Source organism: Mus musculus, chromosome 12 (assembly GCF_000001635.26).
Source record: "Mus musculus strain C57BL/6J chromosome 12, GRCm38.p6 C57BL/6J".
NCBI lineage: Eukaryota > Metazoa > Chordata > Mammalia > Rodentia > Muridae > Mus > Mus musculus.
In genome coordinates, this window is record NC_000078.6 from 113,536,696 (window position 1) to 113,554,764 (window position 18,069).

The window sequence follows — 18,069 nt, forward strand, 5'->3', positions numbered from 1 at the left end:
TCTTCCAAGAGGAACTCTCAATTCTGAATAACTATGCTCCAAATGCAAGGCCATCCACATTCATTAAGGAAACTCTTTTAAAGCTCAAACCACACATTGTACCTCACACAATAGTAGTGGGAGAATTTAATACCCTACTCTTATCATTGGACAGATTCTGGAATCAGAAACTAAACAGAGACACAGTGAAACTAACAGAAGTTATGAAACAAATGGATTTAACAGATATCTACAGAACATTTTATCCTAAAACAAAAAGATATACCATCTTCTCAGTACCTCACGGTACTTTCTCCAAAATTGACCGTATAATTGGTCACAAAACAGGCCTCAATAGATACAAAAATATTGAAAATTTCCCATGCATCCTAGAAGATCACCACCGACAAAGGCTGATCTTCAATAAAAACATAAATAATAAAAAGCCAACATTGATGTGGAAGCTGATGAACACTCTAGTCAATGATAACTCGGTCAAGGAAGAAAGAAGGAAAGAGATTAAAGACTTATTAGAATTTAATGCAAATGAAGCCACAACATACCCAAACTTACAGGACGTAATGAAAGCACTGCTAAGAGGAAAACTCCTAGCTATGAGTGCCGCCAAAAAGAAACTAGAGAGAGCATACCCTATCAGCTTGACAGCACACCTAAAAGCTCTAGAACAAAAGGAAGCAAATTCACCCAAGAGGAGTAGACAGCAGGAAACAATCAAACTTAGGGCAGAAATCAATCAAGTGGAAACAAAAAGAACTATACAAAGAATCAACCAAACCAGGAGCTGGTTCTTTGAGAAAATCAATAAGATAGATAAACGCTTAGCCAGAGTAACTAGAGGACACAGGGACAGTATCCTAATTAACAAAATGAGAAATGAAAAAGAAGACATAACAACAGAACCTAAGGAAATCCAAAACATCATCAGATCCTACCACAAAAGGCAATACTCAACAAAACTGGAAAACCTGAATAAAATGGACAATTTTCTAGATCAGATCAGATTTCTATTCAGGATCATATTAACAATCTAAACAGTCCCATTTCCCCTAAAGAAATAGAAGCAGTCATTAATAGTCCCCCCCCCCCAAAGAAGCCCAGGATCAGATGGGTTTAGTGCAGAATTCTCTCAGACGTTCCAAGAAGACATATTTCCAAATCTCCTCAAACTATACCACAAAATAGAGACAGAAGGTACTCTACTCAATTTGTTCTATGAAGCTACAATGACTCTGATAACTAAACCACATAAAGACCCAACAAAGAAAGAGAACTTCAGACCAATTTCCCTTATGAATATCGATGTAAAAATACTCAATATATTTCTCACTAACTGAATCCAAGAACACATCAAAACAATCGTCTATCATGACCAAGTAGGCTTCATCCCAGGGATGCAGGGATGGTTTAATATATGGAAATCCATCAACATAATACACTATATAATCAAACTGAAAGACAAAATCTACATGATCATCTTTGTAGATGTTGAGAAAGCATTTGACAAAATTCAACACCCATTCATGATAAAAGTATTGGAAAGATCAGGAATTCAAGGCCCATACCTAAACATAATAAAAGCAATATACAGCAAATCAGTAGCCAACATCCGACTAAGTGGAGAGAAACTTGAACAAATCACACTAAAATCAGGGACTAGGCACTAAGGCTGCCCGAGTCCTAGTGTGGGCAATTAGACAACAAAAGGAGATCAAAGGGATACAATTTGGGAAAGAAGAAGTCAAAATATCACTAATTGCAGATGATATAATAGTATACACATGTGATTCCAAAAATTCCACAAGAGAACTCCTAAACCTGATAAACAACTTCAGTGAATTAGCTGGATACAATATTAACTCAAATAAATCAGTGGCCTTTCTCTACACAAAGGATGAACAGGCTGAGAAAGAAATTAGGGAAACAACAACCTTCACAGTAGTCACAAATAATATAAAATACCTTGGTGTGACTCTAACTAAGGAAGTGAAAGATCTGTATGATAAAAACTTCAAGTCTCTGAAGAAAGAAATCGAAGAAGATCTCGGAAGATGGAAAGATCTCCCATGCTCATGGACTGGCAGGATTAATGTATTATAAATGGCTATCTTGTTGAATGCAATCTACAGATTCAATAAAATTCCCATCAAAATTCCACCTCAATTCTTCACTGAGTTAGAAAGGGCCATTTGCAAATTCATCTGGAATAACAAAAACCTAGGATAGCAAAAACTCTTCTCAACCATAAAAGAACCTCTGGTGGAATGACCATCCTTGACCTCAAGGTGTAATACTAAGCAATTGCAATAAAAATTGCATGGTGCTTGTACAGTGACAGACAAGTTGATCAATGGAATGAGCCATAGTTGAAGAGCCATAGTCACTTGATCTTTGACAAAAGTGCTAAAACCATCCAGTGCAAAAAAGAGAATTTTCAACAAATGGTGCTGGCTCAACTGGCTGTTATCATGTAGAAGAATTCGAATTGATCCATTCTTATCTCCTTGAACAATGCTCAAGTTCAAGTGGATCAAGGACCTCAGCACAATAATAGAGACACTGAAACTTATAGAGGAGAAAGTGGGGAAGATCCTCGAAGATAGGGTTCAGGGGGAAAGATTTTTGAACAGAACACCAATGGCTTGTGCTGTAAAATGAAGAATTAGCAAATGGGACCTCATAAAATTAAAAAGGTTCTGTAAGGCAAAGGACACAAAAAGGCAGCCAACATATTGGGAAAGATCTTTACCAATCCTAAATATGACAGAGGGCTAATATCCAATATATAGAAAGAATTCAAGACGTTAGACTCCAGAAAACCAAATAACCCTATTAAAAAAACCTGAGTACAGAGCTAAACAGTGAATTCTCAACTGAAGAATACTGAATGGCTGAGAAACACTTAAAATTTTTTTCAATATCACTAGTCATCAGGGAAATGCCAAACAACCCTGATATTCCACCTCACACCTGTCTGAATCACTAAGAACAAATTGAGGTGACAGCAGATGTTGGTGAGGATGTGGAGGAAGGGGAACATTTCTCCATTGCTGGTGGAATTGCAAGCTGGTACAACCACTCTGTAAATCAGTTTGGCAGTTCCTCAGAAAATTGGACATAGTACTATCAGAGGATCCAGCAATAGCACTCCTGGGCATATACCCAGAAGATGCTCCAACATGTAATAAGGACACATTCTCCACTATTTCCATAGCAGCCTTATATTTAATGTCCAGAAGCTTTAAAGAACCCAGATGTCCCTCAAGAGAACAATGGGTACAGAAAATGTGGTACATTTACACAATGGAGTACTCCTCAGCTATTAAAAACAATGAATTCATTAAATTCTTAGACAAATGGATGGTTCTGGAGGATATCATCCTGAGTGAGGTAACTCAATCACATAAGAACACACATGATATTCACTCACTGATAAGTGGATATTAGCCCAGAAGTTCGGAATATCAAAGATACAATTCACAAAACACATGAATTTCAAGAAGGAAGACCAAAGTATGAATACTTCGGTCCTTCTTAGAGGGAGGAATAAAATAGTCATGGAAGGAGTTAAAGAGACAAAGTGTGGAACAGAGACTGAAGGAATGACCATCCAGAGACTGCCCCTTTGGGGATCCATCCCATAGACAACCACCAGACACTTTTGTGGATACCAACAAGAGCTTGCTGCCAGGATCTTGATATAGCTGTCTTCTGAGAGGCTCTGCCAGTGCCTGGCAAATACAGAAGTGGATGCTCACAGTCATCCATTGGACTTCGCACAAGGTCCCCAATGAGGCAGCCAGAGAAAGGACCCAAGAAGTTGAAGGGTTTTGTAACCCCATAGGGAGAACAACAATATGAACCAATCAGTACTCCAAGAGCTCCCTGGCATGAAACCACCAACAAAAGAAAACATGGTGGGACTCATAGATCTAGCTGCATTTGTAGCAGAGAATGGACTAGTTGGTCATCAATGCAAGGAGAGTACCTTGGTCCTGTGAAGGCTCTATGCCCAAATATAGGGGATTGCCAGGGCCTGGAAGTGGGAGTGGGTGGATTGGTGAGCAGGGGGAGGGGGAGGAGATAGGGGATTTCAGAGGGTAAACCAGGAAAGGGGATAACATTTGAAATGTCAATAAAGACAATATCTAATAAAAAATGTCATTTAGAAAAAAAAAAGTAACGCTGTGTTTGCTTTATGCAGCAAAATGCTGTGTCCTGTTTATGTATTCAGTCTGTTAGTCTATGTCTTTTTATTGGAGAATTGAGTCCATTGATGTTAAAAGAGATATTAAGGAATAGTGATTGTTGCCTACTTTATTTTTGTTGTTAGAGGTGGAATTATGTTTGTGTGGTTATCTTCTTTTGAGTGTGTTGAAAGATGATTACTTTAGTGCTCTTTCTAGGGTGTAGTTTTCCTACCTGTGTTGGAGTTTTCCATCTGCTATCCTTTGTAGGGCTGGATTTATGGAAAGATATTGTGTAAATTTGGACTTGTAATGGAATATCTTGGTTTCTTCATCGATGGTAATTGAGAGTTTTGCTGGGTATAGTAGCCTGGGCTGGCATTTGTGTTCTCTTAGTTTCTGTATAACATCTGTCCAGGATATTCTGGCTTTTATAGTCTATGGTGAGAAGTCTGGTGTAATTCTGATAGGTCTGCCTTTATATGGCTGGTAGACAGGACAGCTCCTGTGATCCCAGAGCAGCCCTGGAAAACCCAAGGTTAGAGCAGGAAGATGCTTCAGAGGTTCCATGGGAATGACTGATGAATGTTTTTGGCTTGTTTAATTGGCTTGTTAGGAATAATTAATGCTTTAAATTTCATCTTATAACACTACAGCACATGTGGCCCTCTAAGATGAATGAATAAAAGATGCTTGAGGTTGCACTTCTGGAAACAAGGGGGCACATTTAGAGACTGAGGGTGCTTGGAATGAGGTGAGATGCTTCAGCTTCTACATGCCTACCTTTCCTCTGTAGTATGGACACAGGAAAAATAAGCAAAACATCTGCTTAAGGTGGATTGATTCAGGATGATGGCTCAGCACAGAGCTCATTATAGGAAGGGGTTTGTAGCTGTGGAGCAGGCAGGGCCAGAATCACTGAGAAGACATCAGATGTGGGAGACCAGAACGTAGGTGGGGCACTGGAAGACAAGGGCAAAAAGGTGGAGATCTTTCTAAACACACTTAGTGGGAAATTTGATACCCTCAGATTAGGAAGCTGGAGATGGGCCAGTGGAAGGTTTTAGTCAGTACGGTGACTTTGAAACTATCATGAAAACCCCAGATCTCAGCCCCATTATTTTCACAAGTATTTACAGTTATCTATATCCCAACCGCATTGTGATATGTGAAACCATGTGCTTGGGTTATAAGAGGTATTGGGACCCAGGTATGGAAAGACTTAGCCTTCTCTCTCTCTCCCTCCCTCCCTTCTTCCTTATCCCCCTCTCTATCTCCTCTCTCCTTCTGTCCCTCCCTCTGTCCATGCCCCTTCTCTCCTTCTCCTTCTCCCTCTTTCCTTCTCCGTCTCCCTCTCTCTTCTCTCCCTCTCCCTTCTCTCTCTCCTTCTCCTTTCTCTCACATCTCTCTGCCTGTTTTTAAATCGTCTGTTCCTGAAAGTCCACTTGGCTATGTGGCATCAATTTTCTGAATCTGGATAGGCAGATTATGCAAAGATACATCTGGTCAGCAGAAGGCATCTGAGATATGCTCTGTAATCAGTGCTAAGGACCTTGAGTAATCTCTCTTTGTAACCAGACTCCACAGTGTCCTATAGTGGTTAGAGAGGCTGGCCCTGGCACTCCCTAGTTGTTTAGAAACCGCATCTCTGTCCTTCAGTTTAGTCCTAAAACCTCCTTCTGCTTGGTGTTGTCCTATGTCCATGTAGGATATGGGAGTTCAGCCTGGTGGTACACAGAACCTCAGAGTGATGACTTTGGTATAAACCCATGTCCCAACTGGGTCACCAATGATAGAGCACATGACCCCTCTCACCCTAATCAATGAGAAGGGATTTATCTCCTCTTACCTTAACCAGACAGGGGCCAAGTCACTTCCTCCCTCTTCCCTAGGAAGCTGCAGGGGTATCAGGTGCAGTAATGCTCATGGCTACAAGGCAGAAGCAGAGACTTATTCATGAGGCTCCTGGGGGTGAGCAGGTATCCCAGTAGTTCTACAGAGTTTTCCCCTGCACACTTAGATGAGATATATATGTTTGAGAGGAAGTAAGTTGATCAACCCTCCAACTACCCATTTTTTTCTCCTATCTTATAAATACATGTTGCAGGGCAGCCTATCTTTGGGGCTGTAGACCTTGCTCACGTGTCTGAGCCAGGGCTTGTCATGAACTCCGGGTGATACCCATCTTTTCACCCTTTCATCAATGATTTCTTGGAGAAAACTCAGAGGCTGCATTTCCTTCTACAAAAGTAAGAGACGCGAAAGCACTGTTGATGAACCCGGAGTGTGTGGCAGACTCTTCGACGTTCATACCGACAGTCTACTGGTCTCACTGCTGAGAACCCATCAGCCTGATTGCTTGAAGAAATCCCAATAGTCAGGAAAGAAAGATACTAAAGGTTGGAGGGGGACAGCCACTTCGGCCTCAGACGGGGTCAGAGATAATGTTCCCAAGAGATGGAATTTTTAAAAATTCTGGAGTTCACAGGTACCCAGGTAGAATTCTCAGGTCTAATAATATTGGAGAAACAACAACACAATATTAACAGAAAGCTCCAAACTTTCGAGCAACACCCAAAAGGAAAAAAAAAACTCATTTGTAAATAGTTTAACCAAAACTCAAACAAAACATGATTAGAAGAAATAAAAACAATCATTTATAGCTAAAAGGCTAATATAGACAGTATTTACTTCTAACTTTCAAACAAACAAACAAACAAAACAAAACAAGAAGTTAGAACAACTGTGAAAAACATGAGCCAAGATATAAAGAAATATTGACTCCTAGAAAGAGACCCAGAGTCACACTGGGAACCAAATACATTCACGTGGAAATGATATTTTGAACTTCAAAAAAAGAAAAGAAAGGATTGAGCCTGTCAGAGACACTCCTTGCTGCTTCTGACTTTTCTTGTCCAGGCACATTTATAGACATCCCTTTTGACAATATTTAACCTCAACCTCAGCTAACACATTCAGACTCAATTCCTGCCACACCCAGTGACTGTTACCTAACTCCAGTTGTCTGGGTAACCACTTAGGTTGGGAGCCTGAGGAGGTTTTTAGTCCTCTGTCAGTATTTTCTAGACCAGGCAGTGGCCACAGCAGAGGGAGTTAGCTCCACCCAGGATGTTATCTCTGACCTGGGGCATGAGGCTAGTGGAAAGACCTGTGGTCCCCAGGGTCCTCCTCTTGCTATTTGCACTCTGGCTGCTCCTCCTGGTTCCAGTCTGGTGTTCTCAAGGCCATCCCACTTGGCGTTACATCTCATCGGAGGTGGTTATTCCTCGGAAGGAGATCTACCATACCAAAGGACTTCAAGCACAAAGACTGCTCTCGTATAGCTTGCGTTTTCGGGGCCAGAGACATATCATCCACCTGCGGAGAAAGACACTCATTTGGCCCAGACACTTGTTGCTGACAACTCAAGATGACCAAGGAGCCTTACAGATGGAGTACCCCTTTTTTCCTGTAGATTGTTACTATATTGGCTACCTGGAGGGGATCCTGCAATCCATGGTCACTGTGGATACTTGTTATGGGGGCCTGTCAGGGGTCATAAAGTTGGATAACCTTACCTATGAAATCAAACCCCTCAATGATTCACAGAGCTTTGAACACCTTGTTTCTCAGATAGTATCTGAGTCTGATGACACAGGGCCTATGAATGCATGGAAGCACTGGAGCCATAATACAGGTTCTCCCTCCTCCAGATTGGAATATGCAGATGGAGCTCCCAGACTATCTAGTAAGAATTACGCTACACATCCAGCTGCTATAAAAGGCCACTTTCAAGCAACCCATTCTGTATATAGTGCTTCTGGAGGTGACAAACTTTCATCTACTGTTGAGTATTTGTTTAAAGTCATTAGTTTAATGGACACCTATCTGACCAATCTTCATATGCGGTACTATGTCTTTCTCATGACTGTGTATACCGAGGCTGATCCATTTTCACAAGATTTTCGAGTTCCAGGAGGGCAGGCTCATACTTTCTATGAGAGAGTATTTTATGCTCATTTTAGGCCTGATGCAGGAGCTATAATTAACAAGAATTCGCCAGGAGATGATGCTGTTAATCCAGCTGAGAGGAGTATATGTTCTCCCTCAGCCCTAATTTGTCTTGGTCAACATGGTCGAAATCCTTTATTTTTATCTATTATAATAACCAATCGTGTTGGAAGGAGTTTAGGCCTAAAACATGATGAGGGGTACTGTATCTGCCAGAGAAGGAACACCTGCATCATGTTCAAAAATCCTCAATTAACAGATGCTTTCAGCAATTGTTCCCTTGCAGAGATAAGCAACATACTTAATACTCCTGATCTGATGCCATGTCTTTTCTATGACCGTCATGTTTATTATAATACATCATTGACTTATAAGTTTTGTGGAAACTTCAAAGTAGATAACAATGAGCAGTGTGACTGTGGCTCCCAAAAGGCATGTTATTCAGATCCCTGCTGTGGAAATGATTGCAGGTTAACACCTGGTAGCATTTGTGATAAAGAATTATGCTGTGCAAATTGCACTTACAGTCCTTCTGGGACACTCTGCAGACCTATCCAGAACATATGTGATCTTCCAGAGTACTGTAGTGGCTCTAAGTTCATTTGCCCAGATGACACTTATCTGCAAGATGGGACACCATGCTCAGAAGAGGGTTACTGCTATAAAGGTAACTGCACTGATCGCAACATACAATGCATGGAAATCTTTGGTGTAAGTGCTAAGAATGCTAATATTAAGTGCTATGACATCAACAAACAACGGTTTCGATTTGGGCATTGTACTAGAGCAGAAGAAAGCCTCACATTCAATGCTTGTGCTGATCAGGACAAGCTGTGTGGAAGGTTGCAGTGTACCAATGTCACCAATCTTCCATTTTTGCAAGAACATGTTTCATTCCATCAATCGGTTATCTCTGGGGTTACCTGCTTTGGGCTTGATGAACATCGTGGGACAGAAACAGCAGATGCTGGATTGGTGAGACATGGTACCCCGTGTTCAAGGGGTAAGTTCTGTGATCGAGGAGCTTGCAATGGAAGTTTATCTCGTTTGGGTTATGACTGCACCCCAGAAAAATGCAATTTCAGAGGAGTGTGTAACAATCGTCGGAATTGCCATTGCCATTTTGGTTGGAGCCCTCCAAAGTGCAAAGAAGAGGGACACAGTGGGAGCATAGACAGTGGGTCCCCTCCGGTTCAAAGGCGCATAATAAAACAGAACCTAGAGCCAGTAGTGTATTTAAGAATACTCTTTGGTCGTATTTACTTCCTCTTTGTTGCACTGCTCTTTGGCATTGCCACTCGTGTAGGAGTTACTAAGATATTTAGGTTTGAAGACTTGCAAGCTGCTTTACGTTCTTGGCAAGAACAAGCAAAGGACAAGTAAAATGAGTTAGCCCCCTGTCTCCTCTAAGATAAAGAGAATGGAAAAAAAATCTGAATGTCATTAGGGGACAAGGTAGAACTCCAGTCCACAGTTCTGGATGGCCTTTGTTTATATCATGGGACATAAGACGTGTTGGACTCGGCACCACCTGATGTTGTTGCATTGCTGAAATAAATCTTTCAAAATTGCAAACTGGTACTTTTGATTCTATATTTTAAATAAATCATTAGAAACTGCTCTACGTTTGCTCCTCGGGTAGCAGGAGACCTTGAGCCACCATTGGTTCTTAGCCTTAGGCCTCTGGTCTCCGTATTAATGGAGATTTGTCTATATCTCTTTTAAGAAGTTATTTACGATATCTTTTTAAAATATGGTTCCTGAACCCTGATGCGTTCCCACCTCTTTGTCACTGTGTTTTTTGATGGTTCCCATCTCCTATAGTTTGTGATGGGATTTTCAGGATCATTCCTTAGAGGAATAGATGGAGTGAAGAAAGACTTAGGACCCAGTTGAGGAAGCGTTACAGGAACATAGAATCATCACCTCATTATTAAGCCAGAGAACTGATATGTAGAACATCACCATTAACACAAAGCCATGGCTTACTAGATATACTACTCACAAGCTCATGGAAGCATGCTCTCCAGATTTCCACTGACAGGGCACTGCACAGAACACAGTCTTGAGAAAGGACATGGTGATTCTCGTGGAGGCAGACCCTGAGTGCACTGAACAGAGAATCTGTCATCCCTGTTACCTGAATCTGAATCTGACCTTCTGCCTTGCTTTTGTTCCCTGACTTGTCTCTTTCTTCTTCTTGCTCTCTTCCTCTTTTCTCTCTCTCCTTCTCTCTCTCTCTCTCTCTCTCTCTCTCTCTCTCTCTCTCTCTCACTCAATCTGTCTGTCTATCTATCTATCTATCTATCTATCTATCTATCTATCTATCTATCTATCTATCTATCTATCTATCATCTATCATCTATCTAATCTGTGTTACATGATAGACAATTGTGTTTGAAACTAGTTTATTCTGAAGGAGTTTGGGGTAAGGGCTGTTCTGTTAATATGCTCAATTAACTGTTATCCACATATTTTCTGAACTCCAATAACGTTCCCTGGGATCACTGCCTTCTTAGCTGCATCGATGTATATTAGTCAACTGAAAATGATGTACAGCCTCACTCCTTTCTCAGCTGTTCATCCTCAGGGTTTCTCTAGCATTGACAAGAGATAATTCACATCCCTCTACTGGCAGAATTTGGGACACATCATAGTTACTGTTGCCCTTGATCCTGCACTTCCTAATAATTCTTAACCGATGCAAAGAAAGTTCTGGCAACACAAAAGCTACCACTGGGTCACCAAGCAAGCAGAGAAGAGGGATTGACTTGTTTTGTGTGAATGTGGAGCTCCCAGAACATCTTGAGAGTCTGCAGTTCATCCCTCTGGAGGCCCTGAAGCCCACTAACTGGTGTTTAAACCAGATCTAAGGTTCACCTTAGCCTCTTTTATTCCTTGCATGTGTAGGTGTGCAGGGTATGTATGCAAGGCTGACTTCATCTAGCATACTGTAGCTAACAAGAGCTACAAAAGCTGTGACAGATGTGCAACGACTGAATTTTTCCCTGAGGGAGTCATGAACAACATTTATTCCCTCCTCTCCTTTTTTATAAAGTTCCAATTGATCTGGACCATCAGGCCATTTTTTTTTTTTTATTGACAGGGTCCTAAGTAGAAGGACTAAAATGAGAAAATAATGAAGACAGGAAAGTGTGTGTGTGTGTGTGTGTGTGTGTGTGTGTGTGTGTGTGTGTGTGTGTGTGTGTAATAAAGGCAGACAGAGACATGTTATTTTTTAACTAAAGGTAGGGTAATTGTCCAATGGGAAAAGTGTGTTCTGGAGTAGAACAATCATCTCTTTAGGCATTAAGACCCAGGTGAGGACCTTTTGATCCAAACACTATGTTTAAAGTGGAATGGAACAAATTCCAGGTGCAGGGTCAGCTTCTCTGTTTAAACAGCACCTGACAGTCTGGCAGTATCAACATTTTGATGTGACATCTTTCATAAGGTGATTCCTTATACAAAGGAAGTTTATTAAGAAATTTAGTGTATTATATAAAGTTTGCAAGGGAAAATGTGTCAATCAGCAGAAATCCATCATACATGAGACAAAGTTATAATCAAGAAATGTTGCCCATAGGAAACAGAGGATATCTCTAGCACTCAGAGACTGAGCACATAGTGACCTTGGGACTGATAACTTAAACCCTTCAGTGGGGGAAGAGGTGAGTTTTTAAGATCCAAAAATCACAACTTCTTTAAAGCCCTAGCCCCAGGTCGTTACTGGCCATGCTAAGCATATTCCTGGTACTAGAGAAGGAATACATTTCTTGTCTATACCTGGGGTCAGAACCCCAGGAAAAAGTTCCCCCAATGCCCAGACATTAAACTATTACTAGCTTTGTCAAGTAAGTTCCTCCTTCATACATTAGAGTCCCAGAAAAAGCCTTGGATTGGCATGTCTCCCAAAACCCAATGACCAGTCCAAGTTTGAACCCACCAAAGCTTGCAATGGGAGAATCAGTGAGCTTATTATGCTTCTTACAGAACATGAATGGAGCAAGAATACCAGTGATCCTACAGCAGACATGCTGGTGTGTCTGTACTAAGCATGGCCACATAGGTGTTGTCCCTGTCATTTACCCTCTCCAAGCCACTATTATAGCACTTCCTTAGACTCCTCATGCTAATTGTAATTATGGAAAAACTACACATAAATGGCTTGGAGTAGTGGCTGGAAGCTCAGGTGAGGTTCTAATGATCTTCTCCATACAGTTCTGTTATGAGGGAAAGCCTACAGTTTTCAGGCCCAATTGTGATGGTCCTTCACAAGTAGGCATAGCTGCTCTTATAAAGACAGTACCAGTGTGGCTCAGATGTTCCTTACAGCAGACTGGCACTCAGGAAGGTATAAATAGGTAGGTAAATTTTGATTCATAGTGTAGAGGAAATGAGAGCATGGAGAAGACTGGGCCCAACATGTAGTTTGATTTTCTGTTGCTGTGATAAACAGCATGCCTTTAAAGCAACTGGAGGAAGAAAGGGCTTATCTGGCTTACAGGTCATCATCTGTGTTTGAGGAGAGTCAAGGTAGGAAATGAAGGCAGAATTTGAAGCAGAGATAATAGAAGAATGCCACTTACCACCTTGTTACCTCTGACTTGCTCAGCTGGCAGTCCAGGTACATCTTACTAGGGATGTCACTGTATGTTAAACATTAGAATTGTGAGGAGAAGACCAAGTCCACAACTGTCTGAATGAAGCAGGCTTTAGTTTTGGGTGCCATTTGGCTGTATCTCTCTAAGTCAGGGTTTTAGAGAACAGCCTGAGAAGGCTTCTTAAAGTCCCTTTTATGGGAGGGAGGAAGTGCTTACAAGGGTGAGATTGCTGGCTGTGAGCTATTGTTAGAAAAATACAGTGAAAGAGAAAGAACAAAGAGAAGAATATATATGTTAATGAGGTTTCAAGTTTAGTGTAGATTGAAAATTTGTTTTGCAGTTTACATCACATCTAAGGAACAGGAACTTCTTTTTAATTGCAAATAGAAACCATAACTTGCAAGGGCTTAATACAGTGGGCTTTTTTAATGGGCAAGGTATGGGGACAAACAGAACAAATAGGAACCATTCTAAAAAGCACTGAAACATCCACACATTCATCTTCCTTCTTATGTTTTACATAGTCTTTGAATTGAATCTTGGGTATTCTGAACTCTTAGGCTAATATCCACTTATCCTTGAGTATATACTGTTTTTGTTCCTAGGTGACTGAGTGACCTCACTCAGGATGATCTTCTCAAGTTTGAACCATTTGCCTGGGAATTTCATGAAGTTATCGCTTTTAATAATTTAGTTACTACTAATTATTCCATTGTGTAAATGTACCACATTTTCTGTATCCATTCCTCTGTTGAGGGACATCTGGGTTCTTTCCAGCTTTTGGCTATTATACATAAGGCTTTTATGAACATAGTGGAGCATGTGTCCTTATTACCAGTTGGAACATCTTCTGGGTATATGCCCAGGAGTGATATAGCTGGGTCCTCAGGTAGTACTATGTTCAGTTTTCTGAGAAAGCACCACACTGATTTCCAGAGTGGTTGTACCAACTTGCAATCCCACCAGCAATGGAGGAGTGTTCCTCTTTCTCCACATCTTCACCAGCATCTGCTGTCACCTGAGTTTTTCATCTTAGCCATTCTGACTGGTGTGAGGTGGAATCTCAGGGTGGTTTTGATTTGTGTTTCCCTGAAGACTAAGGATGTTGAACATTTTTTAGGTGCTTCTCAGCCATTCAAGTTTCCTTGGTTTAGAATTCTCTTTTTATCTCTGTTCTCCATTTTTAAAAGACTTATTTGGTTCTATGGGGTCTAACTTCTTGAGTTCTTTGTTCATATTGGATATTAACCCTCTATAAGATGAAGGATTGGTAAAGATCTTTTCCCAATCTGTTGGTTCCTGTTTTGTCTTATTGACAGTGTCCTTTTCCTTACAGAAACTTTTCAATTTTATGAGGTCCCATTTGTCAATCCTTGGTCGTAGAGCATAAGCCATTGGTGTTCTTTTCAGTATCTTTTTCCTGTGCTTATGTGTTTGAGAATTTACTCCACAATCTCTTCTATTAGATTCAGTGTATCTGCTTTCATGTGGAGGTGCTTGTTTCATTTTGACTTGAGATTTGTACATGAAGATAAAAATGGATCACTTTGCATTCTTCTACATGCTAACTCCCAGTTGAGCCAGCACCATTTGTTGAAAATGCTGTCTTTTCCACTGGATGGTTTTAGTACCTTTTTCAAAGATCAAGTGACCATAGGTTTGTGGGTTCATTTCTGGGTCTTCAATTCTATTCCATTGATCTACCTGGCTGTCAATGTACCAATACCATGAAGTTTTTATCACAGCTGTTCTATAGTACTGCTTGAGATCGGGGATGCTGATTCCCCCCCAGAACTTCTTTTATTGTTGAGAATAGTTTTCACTATCCTGTGTATTTTCTTTTTTCTTCCAAATGAATTTGAGAATTGCTCTTTCTAACTCTATGAAGAATTGAGTTGGAATTTTGATGGGGACTGCATTGAATCTGTAGATTGCTTTTGTCAATATGACCTTTTTTACTATGTTAATCCTGCCCATCCATGAGCATGGGAGATCATTCTATCTTTTGCGGTCTTCTTTGATTTCTTCTTCAGAGCCTTGAAGTTCTTGTCATACAGATCTTTCACTTGTTTTGTTAGAGTAACACCAAGATACTTTATATTGTTTGTGACTATTGTGAAGTGTGTCATTTCCCTAATTACTTTCTCAGCCTGTTTATGCTTTGAGTATAGGAAGGCTACTGATTTGCTTGAATTAAGTTTATATCTAGCCATTTTTCTGAGTTTGTTTATCAGGTTTAGGAGTTTTCTGGTGGAATTTTTGTGGTCAGTTAAATATATTATACTATCTTCAAGTAGTGATATTTTGATTTCTTCTTTTCCAATTTGTATCCATTTTACCTCCTTTTGCTCTTTAATTTTTTTTTTTTGGCTGGACAACATTGGTTTATATATTTTTAGACACAGAGACAAAAAGCAGAGCAGATGGAAAAGCCCAGACAGAGCTTTTACGATGCTAGTGAGACTAACCTGACTTTCTGAGATGGTATAGTACATAAACTATAGTGTTAGTTTCATAGACACTCAGGTATATAGCAAATGGTTCCCTAACCTCAAAAATTAACAACACGGTTCATAAAGATCACACTAGTTCTGGATTTCAACAGAGTTTCAATTATTTTCATCATTAGCCTAATTGAGCTTTTTTTTCAAGGTTTTATATTTATATTTTTCAGTTATTTTGGTTACAGACACATGCTCAGAAAATTATTTCACTTCTAACTTTTACAACAAATGTCAACTGATACAGAAAGCTAATGACACACTTGTGTAATGAACATGTTTAAATCCCCAGTAATTATCTCTTTTTTTCCTCTTTTTTTATTAGGAATTTTCCTCGTTTACATTTCCAATGCTATCGCAAAAATCCCCCATACCCACCACCCCCCCAATCCCCTAACTACCCATTCCCCCTTTTTGGCCCTGGAGTTCGCCTGTACTGGAGCATATAAAGTTTGCAAGTCCAAAGGGCCTCTCTTTTCAGTGATGGCTGACTAGGCCATCTTTTGATACATATGCAGCAAGAGACAAGAGCTCCGGGGTACTGGTTAGTTCATATTGTTGTTCCACCTATAGGGTTGCAGTTCCCTTTAGCTCCCTGGGTACTTTCTCTAGCTCCTCCATTGGGGGCCGTGTGACCCATCCAATAGCTGACTGTGAGCATCTACTTCTGTGTTTGCTAGGCCCCGGCATAGTCTCACAAGAGACAGCTATATCTGGGTCCTTTCAGCAAAATCTTGCTAGTGGTGTCAGCGTTTGGAAGCTGATTATGGGATGGATCCCTGGATACAGCAATCACTAGATGGTCCATCCTTTCGTCACAGCTCCAAATTTTGTCTCTGTGAACAAAACACTCCTTCCATGGGTGTTTTGTTCCCATTTCTAAGAAGGAGCAAAGTATCCACACTTTAGTCTTCGTTCTTCTTGAGTTTCATGTGTTTTGCAAATTGTATCTTATATTTTGGGCATCCTAAGTTTCTGGGCTAATATCCACTTATCAGTGAGTACATATTGTGTGAGTTCCTTTCTGATTGGGTTACCTCACTCAGGATGATGCCCTCCAGGTCCATCCATTTGCTTAGGAATTTCATAAACTCATTCTTTTTAATAGCTGAGTAGTACTCCATTGTGTAAATGTACCACATTTTCTGTATCCATTCCTCTGTTGAGGGGCATCTGGGTTCTTTCCAGCTTCTGGCTATTATAAATAAGGCTGCTATGAACATAGTGGAGCATGTGTCCTTCTTACTGGTTGGGACATCTTCTGGATATATGCCCAGGAGAGGTATTGTAGGATCTTCCGGTAGTATTATGTCCAATTTTCTGAGGAGCCGCCAGACTGATTTCCAGAGTGGTTGTACAAGCTTGCAATCCCACCAACAATGGAGGAGTGTTCCTCTTTCTCCACATCCTGGCCAGCATCTGCTGTCACTTGAATTTTTGGTCTTAGCCATTTTGACTGGTGTGAGGTGGAATCTCAGGGTTGTTTTGATTTGCATTTCCCTGATGATTAAGGATGTTGAACATTTTTTCAGGTGCTTCTCAGCCATTTGGTATTCCTCAGGTGAGAATTCTTTGTTCAGCTCTGAGCCCCATTTTTTTAATGGGGTTGTTTGATTTTCTGGAGTCCACCTTCTTGAGGTCTGTATATATATTGGATATTAGTTCCCTATCAGATTTGGGATAGGTAAAGATCCTTTCCCAATCTGTTGGTGGTCTTTTTGTCTTATTGAGCGTGTCTTTTGCCTTGCAGAAGTTTTGCAATTTTATGAGGTCCCATTTATCGATTTTCGATCTTACAGCACAAGCCATTGCTGTTCTATTCAGGAATTTTTCCCCTGTACCCATATCTTCGAGGCTTTTCCCTACTTTCTTCTCTATAAGTTTCAGTGTCTCTGGTTTTATGTGGAGTTCCTTAATCCACTTAGATTTGACCTTAGTACAAGGAGATAGAAATGAATCAATTCGCATTTTTCTACATGATAACCGCCAGTTGTGCCAGCACCATTTGTTGAAAATGCTGTACTTTCTTCCACTGGATGGTTTTAGCTCCCTTGTCAAAGATCAAGTGACCATAGTTGTGTGGGTTCATCTCTGGGTCTTCAATTCTGTTCCATTGGTCTACTTGTCTGTCACTATACCAGTACCATGCAGTTTTTATCTCTTTAATTTTTCTAGGTAGAACTTAAAGTTTTACATTTAATAGATAGGGAGAGAGTGGGCAGCCTTGTCTAGTGCCTAAATTTATTGGGATTACTTCAAGTTTCTCTCATTTAATTTGATGATGGCTCCTGGTTTGCTGCATACCACTTTTCCTACGTTTAGGTATAGGCTTTGGATTTCCAATCTTTCCAAGAATTTTAACATGAACCGGAGTTGAATTTTGTCAAATGCATTTGGGGTTGAAGGCCAGGACCAAGGATTGAATACTGATGCTGTGACCTTCAAGAGACCATTAACAGATAAAGTTGGTGGTATTGGGTAGGCAGGCCATACTAATCAGTGTCAAGTTCCACAGGACCTTCAGCTGTCAAACTGTGTCGACTATGGTTCTCCCTGTTGCCTGTTACTCTTTTTTTAATGGTTCCAGTTTATCTGCACTACTTATTGAAAGTAATGTGTGTGTGTGTGTGTGGTGGGGGAGATCCATGAAGAGAAGTTTTATTGGACCTAATGTTGGAACACTAGAAGAGATAACTCAGGCATGTCTACTGGCCGAGTAGGTGAGCTAGAGTAGCCTATTTACAAAGCCCAAGAAGGAATGTTTGGCCA

General features: G+C 40.6%; 1 protein-coding gene and 1 further gene across 1 annotated transcript; one reads left to right on the forward strand and one right to left on the reverse strand.

Annotated features, from left to right (window-relative positions):
* Positions 1-18,069, reverse strand: part of Igh (immunoglobulin heavy chain complex) — a 2,751,187-nt gene that overhangs the window by 277,928 nt on the left and 2,455,190 nt on the right.
* On the forward strand, positions 7,213-9,719 carry Adam6a (a disintegrin and metallopeptidase domain 6A). The gene has a single exon (NM_174885.3). The coding sequence runs from the start codon at positions 7,314-7,316 to the stop codon at positions 9,576-9,578; it is 2,265 nt and encodes a 754-aa protein (NP_777479.2). The 5' UTR covers positions 7,213-7,313; the 3' UTR covers positions 9,579-9,719.

Bases quoted from the DNA above. Each gene is read 5' to 3' on its own strand.
- Adam6a (NM_174885.3), top strand. From the start codon at position 7,314: ATGTTATCTCTGACCTGGGGCATGAGGCTAGTGGAAAGACCTGTGGTC.